Source organism: Nothoprocta perdicaria, unplaced genomic scaffold (assembly GCF_003342845.1).
Source record: "Nothoprocta perdicaria isolate Ctin4 unplaced genomic scaffold, notPer1 scaffold_108, whole genome shotgun sequence".
In the NCBI taxonomy this organism is placed as follows: domain Eukaryota; kingdom Metazoa; phylum Chordata; class Aves; order Tinamiformes; family Tinamidae; genus Nothoprocta; species Nothoprocta perdicaria.
Window position 1 is genome coordinate 1,795,630 of NW_020454183.1, and position 15,881 is coordinate 1,811,510.

General features: G+C 43.4%; 1 protein-coding gene and 1 long non-coding RNA gene across 2 annotated transcripts in view; one reads left to right on the forward strand and one right to left on the reverse strand.

Moving 5' to 3' along the window:
- Positions 1 to 5,745: 5,745 nt before the first annotated feature.
- Positions 5,746 to 6,823, reverse strand: LOC112953826. Its single transcript, XR_003250624.1, has 3 exons — positions 6,694 to 6,823; positions 6,393 to 6,540; positions 5,746 to 5,771 (listed from the first exon to the last, which is right to left on the reverse strand). It is a non-coding gene; the product is annotated as an uncharacterized LOC112953826 (long non-coding RNA).
- A 622-nt stretch (positions 6,824 to 7,445) lies between these two features.
- Positions 7,446 to 15,881, forward strand: part of CCDC88C (coiled-coil domain containing 88C) — an 87,555-nt gene continuing 79,119 nt past the window's right edge. Inside the window, exons 1-3 of the mRNA XM_026046588.1 lie at positions 7,446 to 7,505; positions 7,854 to 7,954; positions 14,519 to 14,627. Coding sequence (XP_025902373.1) covers positions 7,446 to 7,505; positions 7,854 to 7,954; positions 14,519 to 14,627 — 270 coding nt within the window. The remainder of the gene's footprint in view (positions 7,506 to 7,853; positions 7,955 to 14,518; positions 14,628 to 15,881) is intronic.

Genomic DNA, 15,881 nt, shown 5'->3' on the forward strand with positions numbered 1-15,881 from the left:
GGTCACTTTTGTGTCATAATTTTCTTTGCCCCCTTCTCCCTCCCCCTCCCCCCGAGTGTATGCTTAGTTGTTGAGTATATATTTGGGACCATTAAAATTTTTTGATGTAATATAATCTCACTGTTGTGCTGGTACCTGTTTCACCCTGTGTAATTTTGTTTTGCATCACGGTTCCTAATATGTTTAGGATTTTATGGAAGATGGTATAGTTTTTATTGGAAAAAATAATCTTGCCACAGTGTGCATAAAAAGCAATACTATTTTGTGACTAAATATTTTATATTAAATTTTACACCAACTGTCGTGAGAAACAATTCAGGGAAATAGGATGGAATAAAAAAAAAAAAAAAGATGAATACTGCACGTATGAAATTAGTATTCCAAAGAGACTTTGAAATTTCATAACTGAGAACAACGATGATAGATTAACTCATCAAAAAGCAAGAGGGATGATTTAGGAGTACCAGTATATTCACTCGCTTGACTTACAAAAATAAAAAAGGAATAATTAATGCTGAAGGAAAACTGCATTAGTGGTATTTTTTAAAACCCTTTGATTCCTTTGGATACCTGTTTTAGTGAATCAAAGATGGTTGCAGAATAACTTCTTTATGAGGATACTATCTTTTGAAATTTATTTCAGTACTTTGTTGTGAAACAGCAATTAAGCTTTAGGTCTAACTGAATGACTATATTCTTTCCACTTTTTAAGAAATGTAAAAGATATTAGTTACTAATTGAAACTAAATATTACATGCTGCTTCCTTACTGCTTTTCAGATGACTTGGCTTAGAGAACAGTACTTCATAAGAGTAGAGATTTCCTCAGCAGTTGCAAGAGCTTCTTGCATCTGTTTTCAGGAATTGACTCCCTCTTGGACATTAAAACCCCCAAAGTTGCAACAACCACTTAACAGAAGGGAGAACAGAAATAAGATAAGGGAGAGTCCAGGACTATGTCACAGGTGACCACACACAAGCATAAACGTTTTGTTGGTGACGTTGGTGTTTTGCATGGCAGATTTTGTGGTAACTGCCGATGTCAGAACCTTTGTGATCAAAATTTTAAATAATACATACATGAATAATTCCATATTTAAATGAGAATACATATTGGGGACAAATAATCAGCCATTTTCTCCTTAGAAAGTTGATGTGAAATGACTTGATAAGGTTAAGTTTTTGCAGTGTATTGGGAGTGTCTGTGACAGGGTATTTCCAAGCAAGAAATGTTAAAGAGTTGAGCAACTGGTCAAGAAAAGTCTAGGTTCAGTCTTCTGTGGCTGTGTAAGCTGTCCCCATGCTATCTGAGTGACCTGCCTGGAACTTCATTATTGCAGCTGTGGTATCAGAGCAGTAGTAAGGAAGGAGAACTATAATTTTACAGGATTTTTTGATTAGTTTGAATTTAAATCCTTTGCATCTGTCAGACGTGTGCACAAAGCCCCCAAATTTTGTTTTTGCAGCTTTCTTCATGACTTCTAATTTACATCACATGCGGTTCTTCCAAGTAGTATTTGATGGGAATATTTTTTTATTACTGTTTTATTACACTATGTGTGTGTGTGCATATGCAAGCGTGTATGTTCCTTAAGCTTTATGGTGCTCCATCTGGTCATTATTGATACTTCAATCTGTTAGGTCTCAGGTACTTCCGTAATTAATGTTTGTAGGGATCTTTCATCGTTGCATTTAACAGAGTAAATACCATCCTTACACCATTGGATTTTGATTAAATGAAGAAGAAATATTTTCATTTTTTTTTACAAAGATCTGAAAGACTGGTAAAATATTAAGCTGCACTTCTGTTAATGTCTCACCTGTAGTTAGACGTAAGTTGCCTTTCTAACACTTGAGGCCTGACAAGACAGATCTGCACTTGCGGTCAGTTGGGAGTAGTCAGAAAGGAGGTGATTCCGGGGGTAGTTACGGTCTTGTCCAGCGATTTTCACTTTGATATGCATGACACGCTTGAAAATGAAATACTTCTCTGAAAAAAATCATGGGATCTTGAGAAGAAATGGGTATATAAAACAGTGAATATTAATTAACAGGTATTCAAAAGTAATGTTAACCATCAATACTCTTGTAAATCTCTCTTCATGATGACGTCTATGTCAGGAGGGTGGCAGTGTCTGAAAACTGGTATTTCTGACAACGAGTTCCTTCTAATAATTATGTAATATACCTACTTGATAAACAACAGCCTGCTTCTATCTCTCTCACATCCTACCTGTATCAGTTGATGTGGATTTAAGTGTGAGGTAAGTCTTTATCATACCACGGATGAAGCTGTTCAGATATGTTTTACAAGCTGTAATGACTGCAGATATCTTGTCTGATGTGTCCGTGCTTTTTGGATGCCTCAGCTACGCTCACATCAAGAAGTGAGGAAACGGAGGGACACTGACTGCTAACCTGCCAGCAGGTCTTGCGTGTGGCTCTGTGAACGAGGGGCCAGGAAGGGCTTTCCTTTGGACAGCAGTCTCACCAGACTGGAGCACACACACGCTCTGCAGGGAGTTTTAAAGTGACTACCAGACCTGTGAAATGCAGGTGATGTAGCAGAAGTAATGATTCTTTCACGCACTCAAGGTTGAAAAATAATCTTACTTCTAAAAGGTGTTTGTCAGACTTACATGATTTAAAGTCAGTTTCTGATCACACTGACTTTTTAAAAATATTAAACTTTTATCCCTCAGTCACGTTCTTATGCATTTAAAGTTATGCATTTAAAACATAGAAATGGTATGCATTTAAAACCCATTCTCCCCTTCTGCTGCTGCCACAAATGTCACTTTCCACAGTTTGCTGGGTGTCTGGGTCACACACCCTGCACACTAGGTCACCTCTCCAGCTCACCACTACCAACCTCTCTAACTGTCACCCGCTGTTTTGGCTCCCCTGAAAGTTCAAGCCAGGGAGCTGGAGCCCTCACCTCTGTCTTTGTCTTGGATGTGACTCCTCCTGTTACTTTCAAGGTCTTGCAAAGGAGTATAAATTACTACTGTTCATCTTGTCCCTTATCTTTTGCTCAGTACTATTTTTGCAGATTGCCTTTTATATTTGTCTCTATTTTCTATGGCCTCAGATGTTTATGGGAGATTCTTCCCAAAGTCTTTTTTCCCTAGCATTTTTGATTCTGTATTATGTTAATCTTGTAGGAAAGCTGTGCAGTTTGCCTCAGTTTCGGCACTGAACAAAGGGGAGACTTTGCTTGACATACTATCTCAAAGGTTAATGCTGAGCTTTCTGGGGGCCTTTTGAATGCTTTGTTCCAGATACCCATCACAATCACACTCCTTTCCAGAAACTCAGTTAACCCCTCATTCCAATTAAGACTATTCAAAGGCACAGAGACAACATTATCTATGTTTTTATGTTTCTATACATTTTGCTAAGCCATATTGCTCTGCTTCTTATTCAGATTTCTCTTATGTCTTCTTTACCGAACAAAATGCAAAATACTGAAGGGAGTGTTTCAGAATCAGATGCTGTAAGGAGCAAAGCTCTCTTCTGCACAGCCTCTTTTTCTTCCCCTGGCACCAGTGCTGACAGCTACAGAGGCACTGAACGCAACCTGCATCGCAGCTGAGAAGCTGCTTGACAAACAGCAGAGTCACAGTTACAGGAAAGCTCCTTAATGACAGTCCCGAGCAGAGGGAGAGCAGAGGGACAGCAAGGCGCTTTTCTGCTCCCTGTGAGTTGAACTGCGGTGTCGAGGCCTTGTCAATGCCGTGACTGCCATCCCTCCGAGGGCACCGGGATGTGGATCTGGACAGCGGCTGCAGCGGTTGCCAGGCCTAGGCCAGGCCCAGGGACCCGCAGCAGCGCCAGGGGACGCGCCGGTCCCCGAGCTCCTTTGTGCCGTGAGGAGCGCACCAGTGCAGCACGAAGCACAGACGGGCACAATGTTCACGGCCTTATTTGACTGTTTTCTTACAGGCATTTTAAAATTTTGCTCTGGTGCTTCTCACTTCTATGATAATTTCATTTTTAATTAAAAGCTGACTGTGTGCAAATGGCAGGGGATGAATAGTAGTTGTCAAAAATCACTTAAAAAACAAATAATAAAAATGTACAGATATTCTCCTCCTCATTTTACTATAAGCAGTTCCAAATATAGTTGCACATACCTGGATCCGAACTTTCTCCCATGTATTCAAAGGCATTTCGTTTGTTTCTTTTCTGAAGGCAGCAGCTTCATCTACTACCAGAGGTGACCTCTTGGCTGCACATAATACCTAAGTTAAGTATTAAGAGATTTTCAGTGAAACATAAGGTAAGTAAAAAAGTGTTTATACTGTAAATGCAGAGTTACAGGATGAATAAAACATGGATGAAAGCAGTACAGCCACAGGTGGAGATGACAGATATGACACAGACTTACTGAGATGAGAAAATATGTTGGGATTTGGGACCTAATAACAAGGGGATGTTTTATGGCCAAGGCAGTCTGCTGAATTTTCCAGTTTTCTGGGGCTGTGCTTGGTCTTGTGGCTCCTGAGAGCACTAGGGCCTTTTACCTGGACTCCCAAGAGGAGTTGAATCCGGTTGCCACCGGCGCCCCTAGGAGACCCGCTCCAGGGAGCAGTTACAGTTGGGAACTAGAGAAGGTTCAGTCATGATTCAGAGTTTCTAAGCGTGTCTCCAGGAGCCCTTTCGCTCTTTACTTTCCAGCTGAGAACTGTAAACTCTCATGGCCATTCAGTTCTCCCTTGCTATGTGTGTTCGGCGTTTCATATATCATATATATATATATATAGCTGTACTGTCTTTGAAAGCAAGGAAAACTGTGTTGTCCAGCATGACCCTCACTTTAACATCACAATTTGGAATGCAAGTATTTTTCAAAATCAATTCCCTTTGCTTTACCTGCGTTTGTCCTGCTGCTGGGTTAAGAGCACCTGGCAGGTCCAGGGAGGCCGTTTGCGCTGCCTGTGGCTTCCAGGAGATGGAGCCCATCCCTAACCATGGAGGCAGAGAAAGGCGGCGAAACCCTGACCCCATTTAACTTGAGTTTAGTTATTAACCAAGCAAGCTTGGATTTCGTCTATGTTTGAGCTTAGTTATTGACCAAGTAAGCCAGAATTTAATCTATGGAGTATGGTACTGTGAGAGGACAAATATTTTCTGTAATATATATGATAACCTTCAATAAAATTTGAGCTGGCAGAATTTTGCAACTAAGAGCAATCTGACATTCATTTTCAGGTTGGCCAGAAAGAAAGAAAGTTTGACCTGAGCAGGTAAGAAGTTTGTTTCTTTATAATTCTGAACTGCAATGCATTCTCCCTTTCAGTTATTCCACAAGAGATAACACCAAAATCTTGACTATCCAAATATTGCTTTATTTCAGGACACACTCCTATAGAGGAGTTGCATTCAGTTTGGGCGAAGTAGAAAAAATATTCTTGCATTTGTCTTCTTGCACATGGTCTTCTCTAAAGAGCAGTATATTTGTAAAATATTATTAGGGTTTCTTTTGTCTTATTCATTAACCACTAGATGTGAGCAGCTCACCACACATTCATCTTCAGTACTGCGGTAACTGCTTTAAAATTTTATTTAACCAACACATTTGTTCACAAAACAGGAGCCTGCAAGGTTTCAGTAAGCTACATGCTGATAGTCCAGGCCGCTGAAGGGCTAAGAAATTATTAACCCGACTGAATTTTCTCCCCGTTCCCGAGCAGGGGTTGTTGGGGCGCACGGGATACGTGATGCTCCCTCCAGCCGCAGCCGCGTCCGTCTCCGTGGGGTCAGTAACTCCTGCATTGACACAGCGAGGTGCAGTTTAACCCCCCTCGCCGCCTGGCACATTCCTCTCCAGCAGCCTAGGGAACACGCAGGGAACACACCAGCAGCCTTTGCGACCTGGTTCGCTGCGTAATTTAGGGCTATTTCTATGCAATAACAAAATGATCCAAACACAGACTGAAGCTTGGGCTGCTCTTGATTTTTAATAAGAACACAGACATTTGCCTCCATGCGTGTTTTCCCTCCAGGGCTGATGGAATGAGGGAATGAGCAAGGGTCGTGCAAACAGGGAGTTATCCTCCACCTCGCTGCCCTAGCCTTGAAATGACTGGTGAGGAAAGATGATCCATTCCGGGTCATCTCGGCACTGTCTAACATGGGGAGCGTTTTCCTTTTTCCTCTTCTGCTAGAAATGTCTGTCAGCTGCAAATATGTGGTTAATAATAAAATAGAACTTCACATATAGTAGGCCTGGACTTACCCAAAATTCATTTTGTGAGCTCAGTGTGACTGAACAAAAGTGTAGGTATAGGCAGAATGAATTGAGAAGTGGCTGATGGAAAGACCTGAGTTAAATACCCGAGTTAAAGGAGATGCAGACATGAAAAACAGAGCAAGCCATGAAACACCAACCTAGGAACACCGCACCTACGTGTGTGACGCTGTAGCTGCAGGTTCAGCCTCGTCACACAGTTACGCTGCACGAGCATCTGCACGTGGGTGCCGGCATCACCCAGACACGATCCAGAAACAGCCACGTCCGTGTCCCTGGGGCATTTTCCTGTTTGGGAGAGAGGTTGAATGGATTCTGCCCAAAGGAAAACAATTCCATCCCTCACGGCTCGCCTGTTGAACTGTGCCTATTTGCAGCTGCAGCCCTGGCAGAACTGCCCCTTTCTGTATTTCGTCTAAAAAATGCACGTGTCTTTCTAACCGTTTAAAAAGTTCAACAAGTCCTTGCACTTTTTTTATCGCTTTTCCCCCTTCGCGTTTTCACGCCGAAAGAGCAGTTTTTTCAGCCCGTTTGGAGCGTCGCCCGCTCGAGCGCGGCGGGGATTCCCGTGCTGGCCGGGACGCGCTCCTCAGCAGCGGCGGGCCGCGGGACCCGGCTCGGGACGCGGGGCCCGGCCCGGCCCGTCTCGCGCCGCGCGCCCGGCGCCCTCTCGAACCTTCCGCCGCCGCGGGCGCCGCCTGGGCCGCGCGCAGCCCCGCGGAGCCGCCACCCGCCGCGGGCGGCTCCTCGAGGGCTCCGCGGAGACCCCGCCCCCGCTGCCCCCATTGGCCAGTGCCGCCGCCCTGCCCGCCTCCCATTCGCGGCGGGCGGTGCCCGTCACGCGGCGGCCGCGGCCCCGCTCTAATTGCCGGGGCGCGGGCGCTGCTCGCCACAGGTAGCGACGCTCACGCCGGGGCGCGGGGACCGGGACGCGCCGCCCGCAGCAGCCGCAGCCGGCGGGGGCCGCGCGGCCCTGTTGCTGCCGCGGGAGGGCTCGACGGAGGAGGAGGAAGCGGCGGGCGGGCGGGCGCGCAGCCCCTGCCCGCGGGCGCGGGGGGAGGAGGGCGCCATGCGCTGCGCATTGTTTCCCTGGTAGGCAGCTGCCCCGGGCACCGGCGCCGCGGGCCATGGGCCCCGCGCCTTTGTCTCCCGAGTGAGCGAGCCCCGCGCGCCCCGCCGCCCCGGCAGCCAGCATGGACGTGACCATCTCGGAGCTGCTGGAGCTCTTCCTGCAGAGCCCGCTCGTGACCTGGGTGAGTGCGGGGCGGCGGGCAGGGAGGCGGCCGCCCCCGCGCGGGGTCGGCACCAGCCGCCGGTCCGGGCTGGTGCTTGAGGAGAAGCCGTCGGGAGAGCCCGCGGCCGCAGCGGGGGGCAGCGGCGGAGAGCCGGGCTCCCCTCCGCGACCGAGAACGGCCCGAGCTGCCCCCGGGGGCTGCGAGCGTCTCCGGGGCCGCCTGGCCGCGCCGCGGCACCTGCGCCGGCCGTTGGCGGCCGTTAACGGCCGTTAACGCACGAGGCGCCGCCGTCCGCGGGAGACAAGGGGCGGGGGGCGCTCGGCAGCCCGGCCTCGCGAGGCGCCTCTAACGCCCCTCTGCCGGCAGGTGAAAACGTTTGGGCCCCTGGGGAGCGAGAGCGAGGACCGGCTCGGCGTGTACATGGAGCTGGTGGACGGCGTCTTCCTCAACAAGATCATGCTGCAGATGTAAGTGGCCGTGGCGGGAAGGAAGGGGCACCGCGGCGGTCCCTCCCAACCCCCCCGAGAGTTTTGTTCCTTTCCTATGCGTTTTGGGGGAAGATATGTTGCAGTGTAAATAAGGGAATGAAAGCACTTCATCGTATGAAGCTTCGGTGAGGGTTTGCTGCTGGAGTGTCTCCACTTACTTGTGAACTTTGGTACTGAAGATGCAAGTTGGTGAATAGGGAGCTTTGTTGGTGTATTTTTCAGAAAACACTGTAGAGATGCATCTAAACTTCAAAGAACAAGCATTGAAATTAATTTTTCTTTTTAGTATTAAAATGCTTTGTTACCAAAACTTTTCTAAAGGATGTTTAACCACATCCTTTCCTGTTACTGCTCTGCTGCATGCAGTTTCTGACTCCATTGCATCATCTCTGTATTTGCTTTTAAGAATTTGAAATGCATCTGATAAAGAATTAGCGTGGATGAGTCTTTGGTTTGCTATGGAGACGATCTTAAACTCAGTTGTGGTACTGCCCTCTCTTTGCATTGATCTAACTGAGGCTTCACTGGCGATTTGCAGTGTTTGGCCAAGTCGGAGTGCTTCCATAAACTTAATGGTAAATGGTTTAGATGCAAATGTTTTCTAAAAAATTTAACCCCTCCTTTTTTTTTTTGTCTTCTCTCTCTCTCTCTTTTTTTCCTTTTTTTTTAAAAAAAAAAAAAATACACTGCTGATCCGAAAAAGACAACTTTTGAATCGGTGACTATTGTTTCTCTTATGCAATTTTTTGTGAAAAAAAAAAAAAAAAAAAAAAGACCCAGAAAGCATAGGTGGGAGAAGCACAAGTTTAGTGAAGTCAGAAACTGCCCCATTAGAGTAGTCACATGTGGCTTTTTTCTGTTTTTGGGCAGCTGTGGCAGTGCTTCTGATGGTGTCTTAGGAGCTTGAAACGAAGACCTTTCTGCAGAGAGCTTGAAACTGTTTAAGATCACAGTTGTATTTGTGTATTCCAGCTCAGCAGGGTGCTTGGGAGAGGTGCTGTCTACAAGCTTCAGTTGAGTCAGCCTTTAGAACTTGCAATGCAATTATTGTGTATATGTAAATTGTGAAAGCCTTTCACAGGGTATTTCTGCCCAACAAAGCCTTCTGAAAAGAAAAATAAATGTTTCAAAAGTGCTTACTCATCAGTTCTCCAAGTCCTGGTCCTTAAAGCTGTCTTTCAATGCTTGTCTTAAGATCTCTTCCTCCTGAAGTCTTATTAACGAAGGCTTTTGGCAACTCTATAGAATTTGACGTGCCACGCTGCAGGAAAGGCGATGGCCGAAAGCCACACGTGTGCATGCACACACAGGCAGTAAGTAGGGGTAATGGAGTAAAGTGGTTGGATCCCCTTTGTGGATGGCTGCCTTATTACTCACTTGTTATTTCCTTCTTAGCTTTTCAGGGTAAATAATGTGTTTGCCTGCTTATTTGAGCACAAATAGCCAGATATGTGACTTTACACTGAAACAGCAGGTCAGATTTTGAAAATCTTTTGTGCTACCATGTGATGCAATACTTGGCTTGAGATGAACAGTTTTCTCTTGACAAAGTTTTCAAAAGAAGTGGCTAAAATGCTGTTATTAAACATAAAGTGTGTAAACTACTTGAAAATCTTTTAAAGTTAAAGACATGACTATAAAGCAGTGTCTTACCTGTGAAGGAATCCGGATAGACCTATGCTGAGATTGCGGGATAAAAGTAAAGCTTTAACTTTTTGAGATGTCGAATGGACTTTGCTTAGTTGAGTCTCTAGTTCCCATAGTAATAATTGGATTTTGTTCAATGCTCCCTGACAAATTAGAATGGGTGCAGAGGTTCTCTGTTGCTCGATGGTGTGAATGTATTTTAAATAGCCATGTTGATGGAAGCAAGATCCCGTCCTCCTGAGATGCATGTAGTGTGTATCGTTTGCGCAGGATGTTGGGTCCCTTGTAGGCTATGTGAAAGGAGGTGTGTGTGAGGGGGTGCTGTCTTTCCTCTCCCCTTTCTAGAAAAGAAATGCTCGTAGGAACTGTAGCAGTGAACAAAATATGTGTTGTTTGGGCACAACAAATGTGGCTGCTGTTAAAGGGCAGAAGAGGGAAATGCCATGGTCTGGTCACTGGATAACTAGCTGCTGGGATTTGCTGCACAGCTTTTTAGGTGATACCTAAGAAACTGTGGCTTTGTTTATTTGTTTTTAAGATATTTAGGGATTACTTGTCTCTGAATTGTGGTGCTTAGCTAGCTAAGTCCAAAAGGAAGAGGCAGACAACAGCATTATATTCCTACTCAATTTAAACAAAATTGACAACTCTCTTCAACTTATTTTGGTGTAAATGAGTCGTTTCCTGTGTGTTCTGTAGACACCTTAACCTGATAGCACTTGCAGATTTGCAGTTATGTCTTGATGTTCTGCATACAACAGCGTTTAGTCATCTTCACGGTGCAACTGTTGTGTTCTGAGCTTCTGTGTTTCATGGGAAATTATGTGCTTTTCTGTGGGAAAACTTTGAAGAAGTTTTTAGATGGTTGTGTGTCACTTCCTGGTATGAAACTAACACGTGGTGACACTTGACTGCTTTCAGCATTACAGTTGCAGCTGGGGTATAGTATTTATTACTGTAGGCAAATATTTACTTGCTTCTCTTTCTATAGAGAGAGATTATTCTGAAAGTGATAGGACTATATACATGCAGACAACTGTTCATGTTGGCCTCTGTGGATTTTGAATTTCTGTTAAAACATTCTGCAAATACAAGAATGACAACTTGCACCTAAGCCACACAATAAGAAATCACAAATGAAGGTTTTCCAGTTTTGAAGACAGTTGTCATAGTTTGTGGTATTTTCAGTCTTTCATCTTTGATTTAGAGCATTTGGCAGGATTTGCTGAGCTGTTCATCTCTGTTGCTTCTGGGCTGCAGCAAACATCATGAGTAATGGAGATTTAAAGATATGTATTTGTTTAAATATACTGTTGCTTAAAACTACATATAAGTATCTATTTTTTACCATTTTTGAGGCAGTTTAAAATGCAATCCTTCTTAAATTCACCTTAAATGGCTTCACTCCCTTTAATATGAGAGGAGGAGGAGGATGAATAAGGCAGAGTGATCAAGGTCTCTTTAGTGGTACATTTTTCAGTTAGTGAGTTACCTGCAGCACAGAGGGCAGGCAGTAGCCAAGGGCCATGAAGTGTTAGAAACACCTAGTAAAACTGATTTATTCTGACACACAATCATCCTTGGGCCACTTCAAGGGCTTCCCCATTATTTGTCTATGTTAGTTGTCTGAAATTGCTTAAATAGGATTGTCAATTTGAATTTAGAAAACTTATTTTTTCTGCTTTTTTTAATTTTTATTTTATTAATTGATGCAAGCAGTTGTGCTTCTTGCCCTCTGCATTCTAAACTTGTGACTCAGCTTTATTTATTAAACACACTTTTCTTTCCCCTGCCTTCAACCCCCAAGCCCATAAGGATGGCGTACAAATCGGGATACTCTTTAAAATGGCTATGTATAGTAAAGTTTGAGACTTCTGGCCATTTGGTCTGGCTATTTTTTGCTTGTTTGTGGAAGACTGCCCTCAGTTACACCTTAGTTCTTTTTAGAGAAATTCTTTGATCATAAGAGACATTTACTTTAAAAAAAATGTGCAATTTTTATATATTTATTTTTAAGAGAAAGATGAACCATCAATAGACCAAAAAAAATCACAGTAAGGTTGTGTTCAGTTATTTTTAGTTGGATTCGGGCAGAGATTGTGGTGGATTACTTGTTTACTGTTGCAAAGGGTGTTCCCTGAAGTAACCTAAGGTGCATCAATTTGATGTGTCATTTCTCAGGCTGGATAATGTTTTTAGGAAGGCTCTCTTCTATGCCTGTGAGGAGAAGGCAGGCTTTATAGGATAATGTGGCATGGCAGGTTGGCTCCAGGTTAACAGGAACTTGCGGTCAATGGAATTGAAGGTACTAGAGCAATCAATTACCTTTAATGAAAAAATTTCAGAACTGTTTCTAGGAGTCCTTCCATGTAAATGCTTGTGCCCTTGAACAGATAACTTATGACTTTGTTGTGGCAAAAGACAGAAAAACCCTTCTTGCAAGACAGGACTTGCTTCATGGCCTATGTACTTTAAAAACAAAAACGAACAAAAAAAAATACACCCTCATCCAAGGTCTGTCTAGAAGTATTGAAGAAGCTGCCTCCACTTTGCTTTGGCCAGGCTGTACTTTGTGTATTTGTGCTCTGTTTTGTGTGAGCTTGGGGGGAGGGTAATGGTATGTTGGGTTTTTAAGCAAGCTCTTGGGGAACTGGGAACTTGGCAGGTTTCCCAGTCCTGCCTCGTTTTTCCCAGTCCTGCTTCTGGTACATCTCACAGTTTGAATGGTGGTTGCAGTGGTGCTGTGACCCGTAGAAGGGCTTTGTGCGCACAGCCTCACTCTGCACTCAGGGGCAGAGGCAAAGGGTTTTGGAGGCAGTGAATTAAGTAGGAAGGATGGGTTTCAAGGGTAGGAAAGCTTCTGGGGAAAAGGAAGCAAGCTGGCAAGGGTCAGGAGGCAGAGGAGCTGCGAGGGAAAGGGGATTTTGAGTTATCTCCACACTGCATGCAGTATGAGGAGGTTAAGTGGAACTGCTACTACATAGCAGTGGCTTAGTTTTTAACAGGCAATGTGTAGGTTGTATGTGTAGAAATAGCTTTATATATATAATGTATAAAATATAATATATCCCCCTCATCATTTAAAGCAGCCACTGCCAAGCAGTTAAAGCCTTTTTCTTCCCGGCTCTAGAGCAGAGTCAGTGTGTGACAGTGTTATGGCTGCTTGCTGGGTGTAGAAGCTCATTTGTGTGTAAAAAGGAGTTTTAAGTTGCCCCAACTGTTCAGTCAGCTTTTTATTGCAAGTTCCTTCCCTCTTAGCTTCCCAGCTCATTGGGATGAGTTTGCCTACAGAGGCTAAGATTTGCCTTGCTGCAGCACTGAGGCTTGTCACCATCTGCTTGGAGGAGGGTACTCCAGGATCTCAAAGTTCAAGCCCAGGTGCCCTTTACGCTGTTTGCTGTGTTGCTGTAGAGCCGTGTCATCAAACTGCATTGGTATGTGTAGCTTCCACTTTGTCGTATCTGTGCATCAGTAAGACAGAATTTTTAATGTAAAAGCAGACATCAGAAACTTTACATACCTGTTACTATCTGTACTCTAAAAGCTTCTTGCAGTTGCCTCTTCGGGATGTGATAAGTGGTATACAAAATCCACTGCTGCTCCAAAAGCCGGGGAGAGTCCTACTGGCTTCTGTTGGGAGAGTTTTGATCACTGCTGTTTGTGTGATCACTTCTGTGCTTCTGTTTGCTTGAAGCCTTACTCCATAGATAGTGTCTCATGTTATCTTCTGCCCACTTCTCTCACTATCTCTGGGGAATATCTACATACACCGTCGTATTTATGTACATACCATTGCTTTCATTAGATGCTTTGGGATGATTCTGCATTTAAAAAAAAAAAAAAAAAAAAAACCTTGGCATACTTCTGTAAACTTTGTCAGATACATTTTTAAATGAAATACTGGATCATTTCCTCTTTTATTTCGCTGTCAACACTCAAGTTCAGCATTTGGCCTCGAAAGAGCTGTGAATGGCTTAATTAACAACAAGAGGAGAGCTCTGGGAGGCAAGTGTTTGGATTGCGTAGGAGTCTTTTGATAGAGTTTATTATAGAGGAAATGCATGGCTTTGATCTATGATACTAGCAGATAAGGTTTTCAGACAACTACTTTTGCAGCATGTTGCAGGGCATACGTGGAATCTAAAGGTACATGTTCATATTAATCATTTGCAGCTTTTTGCCGTTGACTTCCACCTTCTCCCTTCCTAGGAAATAAAGTTTCTTTGAGTACAGTTTTGGTTTGCTTAGTTTCATTTTAAATATTAGTTGCCTTCCGTCTCCCTAATCTTTGCACTTTATTTCTAATGGGTGTACGTGCACCCATGCTTATATTCTATTTGTAGAGTGAGAACTGTTCTTCAGTAAATACTCGGCATATGAGAGTTGTGTGATAACATGATATAGGTATGATGAAGTGCAGTCTTCCCTTCACCACTTAAGTACAGAGTGTATCTGGGGTTTTTTTGCCGTTTGAATAATGGACTTATCACAAGTAAGTGATAAGCGCTCCTTAAAGCCAGTATATGGTAATCTTTCCTAGGCTTCCGTTTATTCCAATAAGATAAAATCTTTGTTCTCAGAGACTGAACATGGTCTAGTGCACACAAACTAAATATACTTCTTGGTTCAAGGAAATAAGGAGGGAAGCTGCCATGATTTACTGTGTGGGTTACCCGAACTAGTTGTCTGGTGGTACACTGGAAAGATTTTCAAGTTGTATATAGATATAAAGGTAATGTGCTTTTTGGGTTTGGAATTAATGTGCACTGTGTGTAATTATGTCAGTGCATTTAATACACAAATGGTTAAAAGTCTTCCTAATGGTGCATTGTCAGGATATTAACTCTTACTACCAAGGGAACTAAATATATATATATATATATATTTTTTTTATAGAGATCCTCGGCCAACCAACCAACGTGTTAACAAGCATGTAAATAATGACATTTATCTTCGCGTTCAAAACTTGACCATCTTGGTCAGAAGCATTAAGACCTATTATCAGGTAAGATTTCTGCTCCCTAGTAGTTGGTTTATGGTGATCGTTACGTTGTTCCAGATAGTGCAGAAGCTGGTGACTTTGTTAAATTTGCCACAGGAAATGGAAAGGCGGTTGTGTCTGTATAAAAGCACTTTCAGCCATGCTTTCTTTATGAAACAGTGCAGCTACCTTTTCTATCCCTCATGGCCAGAGGCTGCTTTTTCTCTCTTAGAAAATGGGAGGAAATTGTGTTTGAAGGCAGTGATAGCAGATGAAGGTTTGTGTAGCAAAAAGGCTGTGCATCCCGACCCCTCTAGGGTTACTGAAATTAGAATAGTCTTTTGGGGTATAGAACTTGTTTAAAACAGGTTACCCTCTCTCAAAGGGGCTGCCTTTAGAAAATTATAAGGAACTACTTTTAGTGCTGTCAAACCAACCACAAAACAAAGTAGTATTAATTAAGAAAAAACAAATTTGTACATATCTTCAAGGCACCTCCTTCTGGTGTTAGTTGTTTGTTTTGATCATTTTCCTTTATAACAGACTCAAGTGCGGGAATGGCTTTGGAGCCTGGCAAACAGTGCTCCTAAATAATGTCCTTGAGCTGACCTCTCGATGTTTCAGGGTTGTAATAGCTCCCTTGAAATGGCTTTAGGGACAGCTGAGCGCTTTGATAGGCCTGCATACATATTGGGTTCTGCTGAAAAGCCATAGGGAGTGACTCAGTTGCATAAATAACTTCTGTATGAGCACCTTGGTGTATATTGGTACCCCTTACTGAAAGGGATAGTTGTCCTTTTGTTTCCTTTTACACAGTTTTTGCCAAATTTAACTGCAGTGCAGTATAAACTAGACTTTAAACACTTGTCTATTGAAATGGTTTTGTATGTCAAATGTGGTCTTGAAATTTAAGGTGTAGTAGTTGATATAAATAGTCTTTACTTATCCTGGGCACTTCATCTCCTGCATGCATAGAAGAGATTATGTATTATTCTTGCCTTCAAAATACAGCAGAGATGTAAGGATGCATAAGAGATACAACTGCAGTAGTGTCTCTTGATGTCATTTGTTGTCTTAGAGCTGTGTACTGATAGCGTTACTGCCACTGTTGCTTCTACTTCTGGATTTGCTCAGGAAAGTTTAAAAGAGATGAATTTCTGAAAGTAATGTGGAATTAATGTCTACGGTTTGTAGCTGTCTGCCATAGTTTAGCTTTGAGAGGATGTGCAAGAGGTTTATCTAAACACAGCTGACCTATGTCTCGGGTGTTGAGCATGG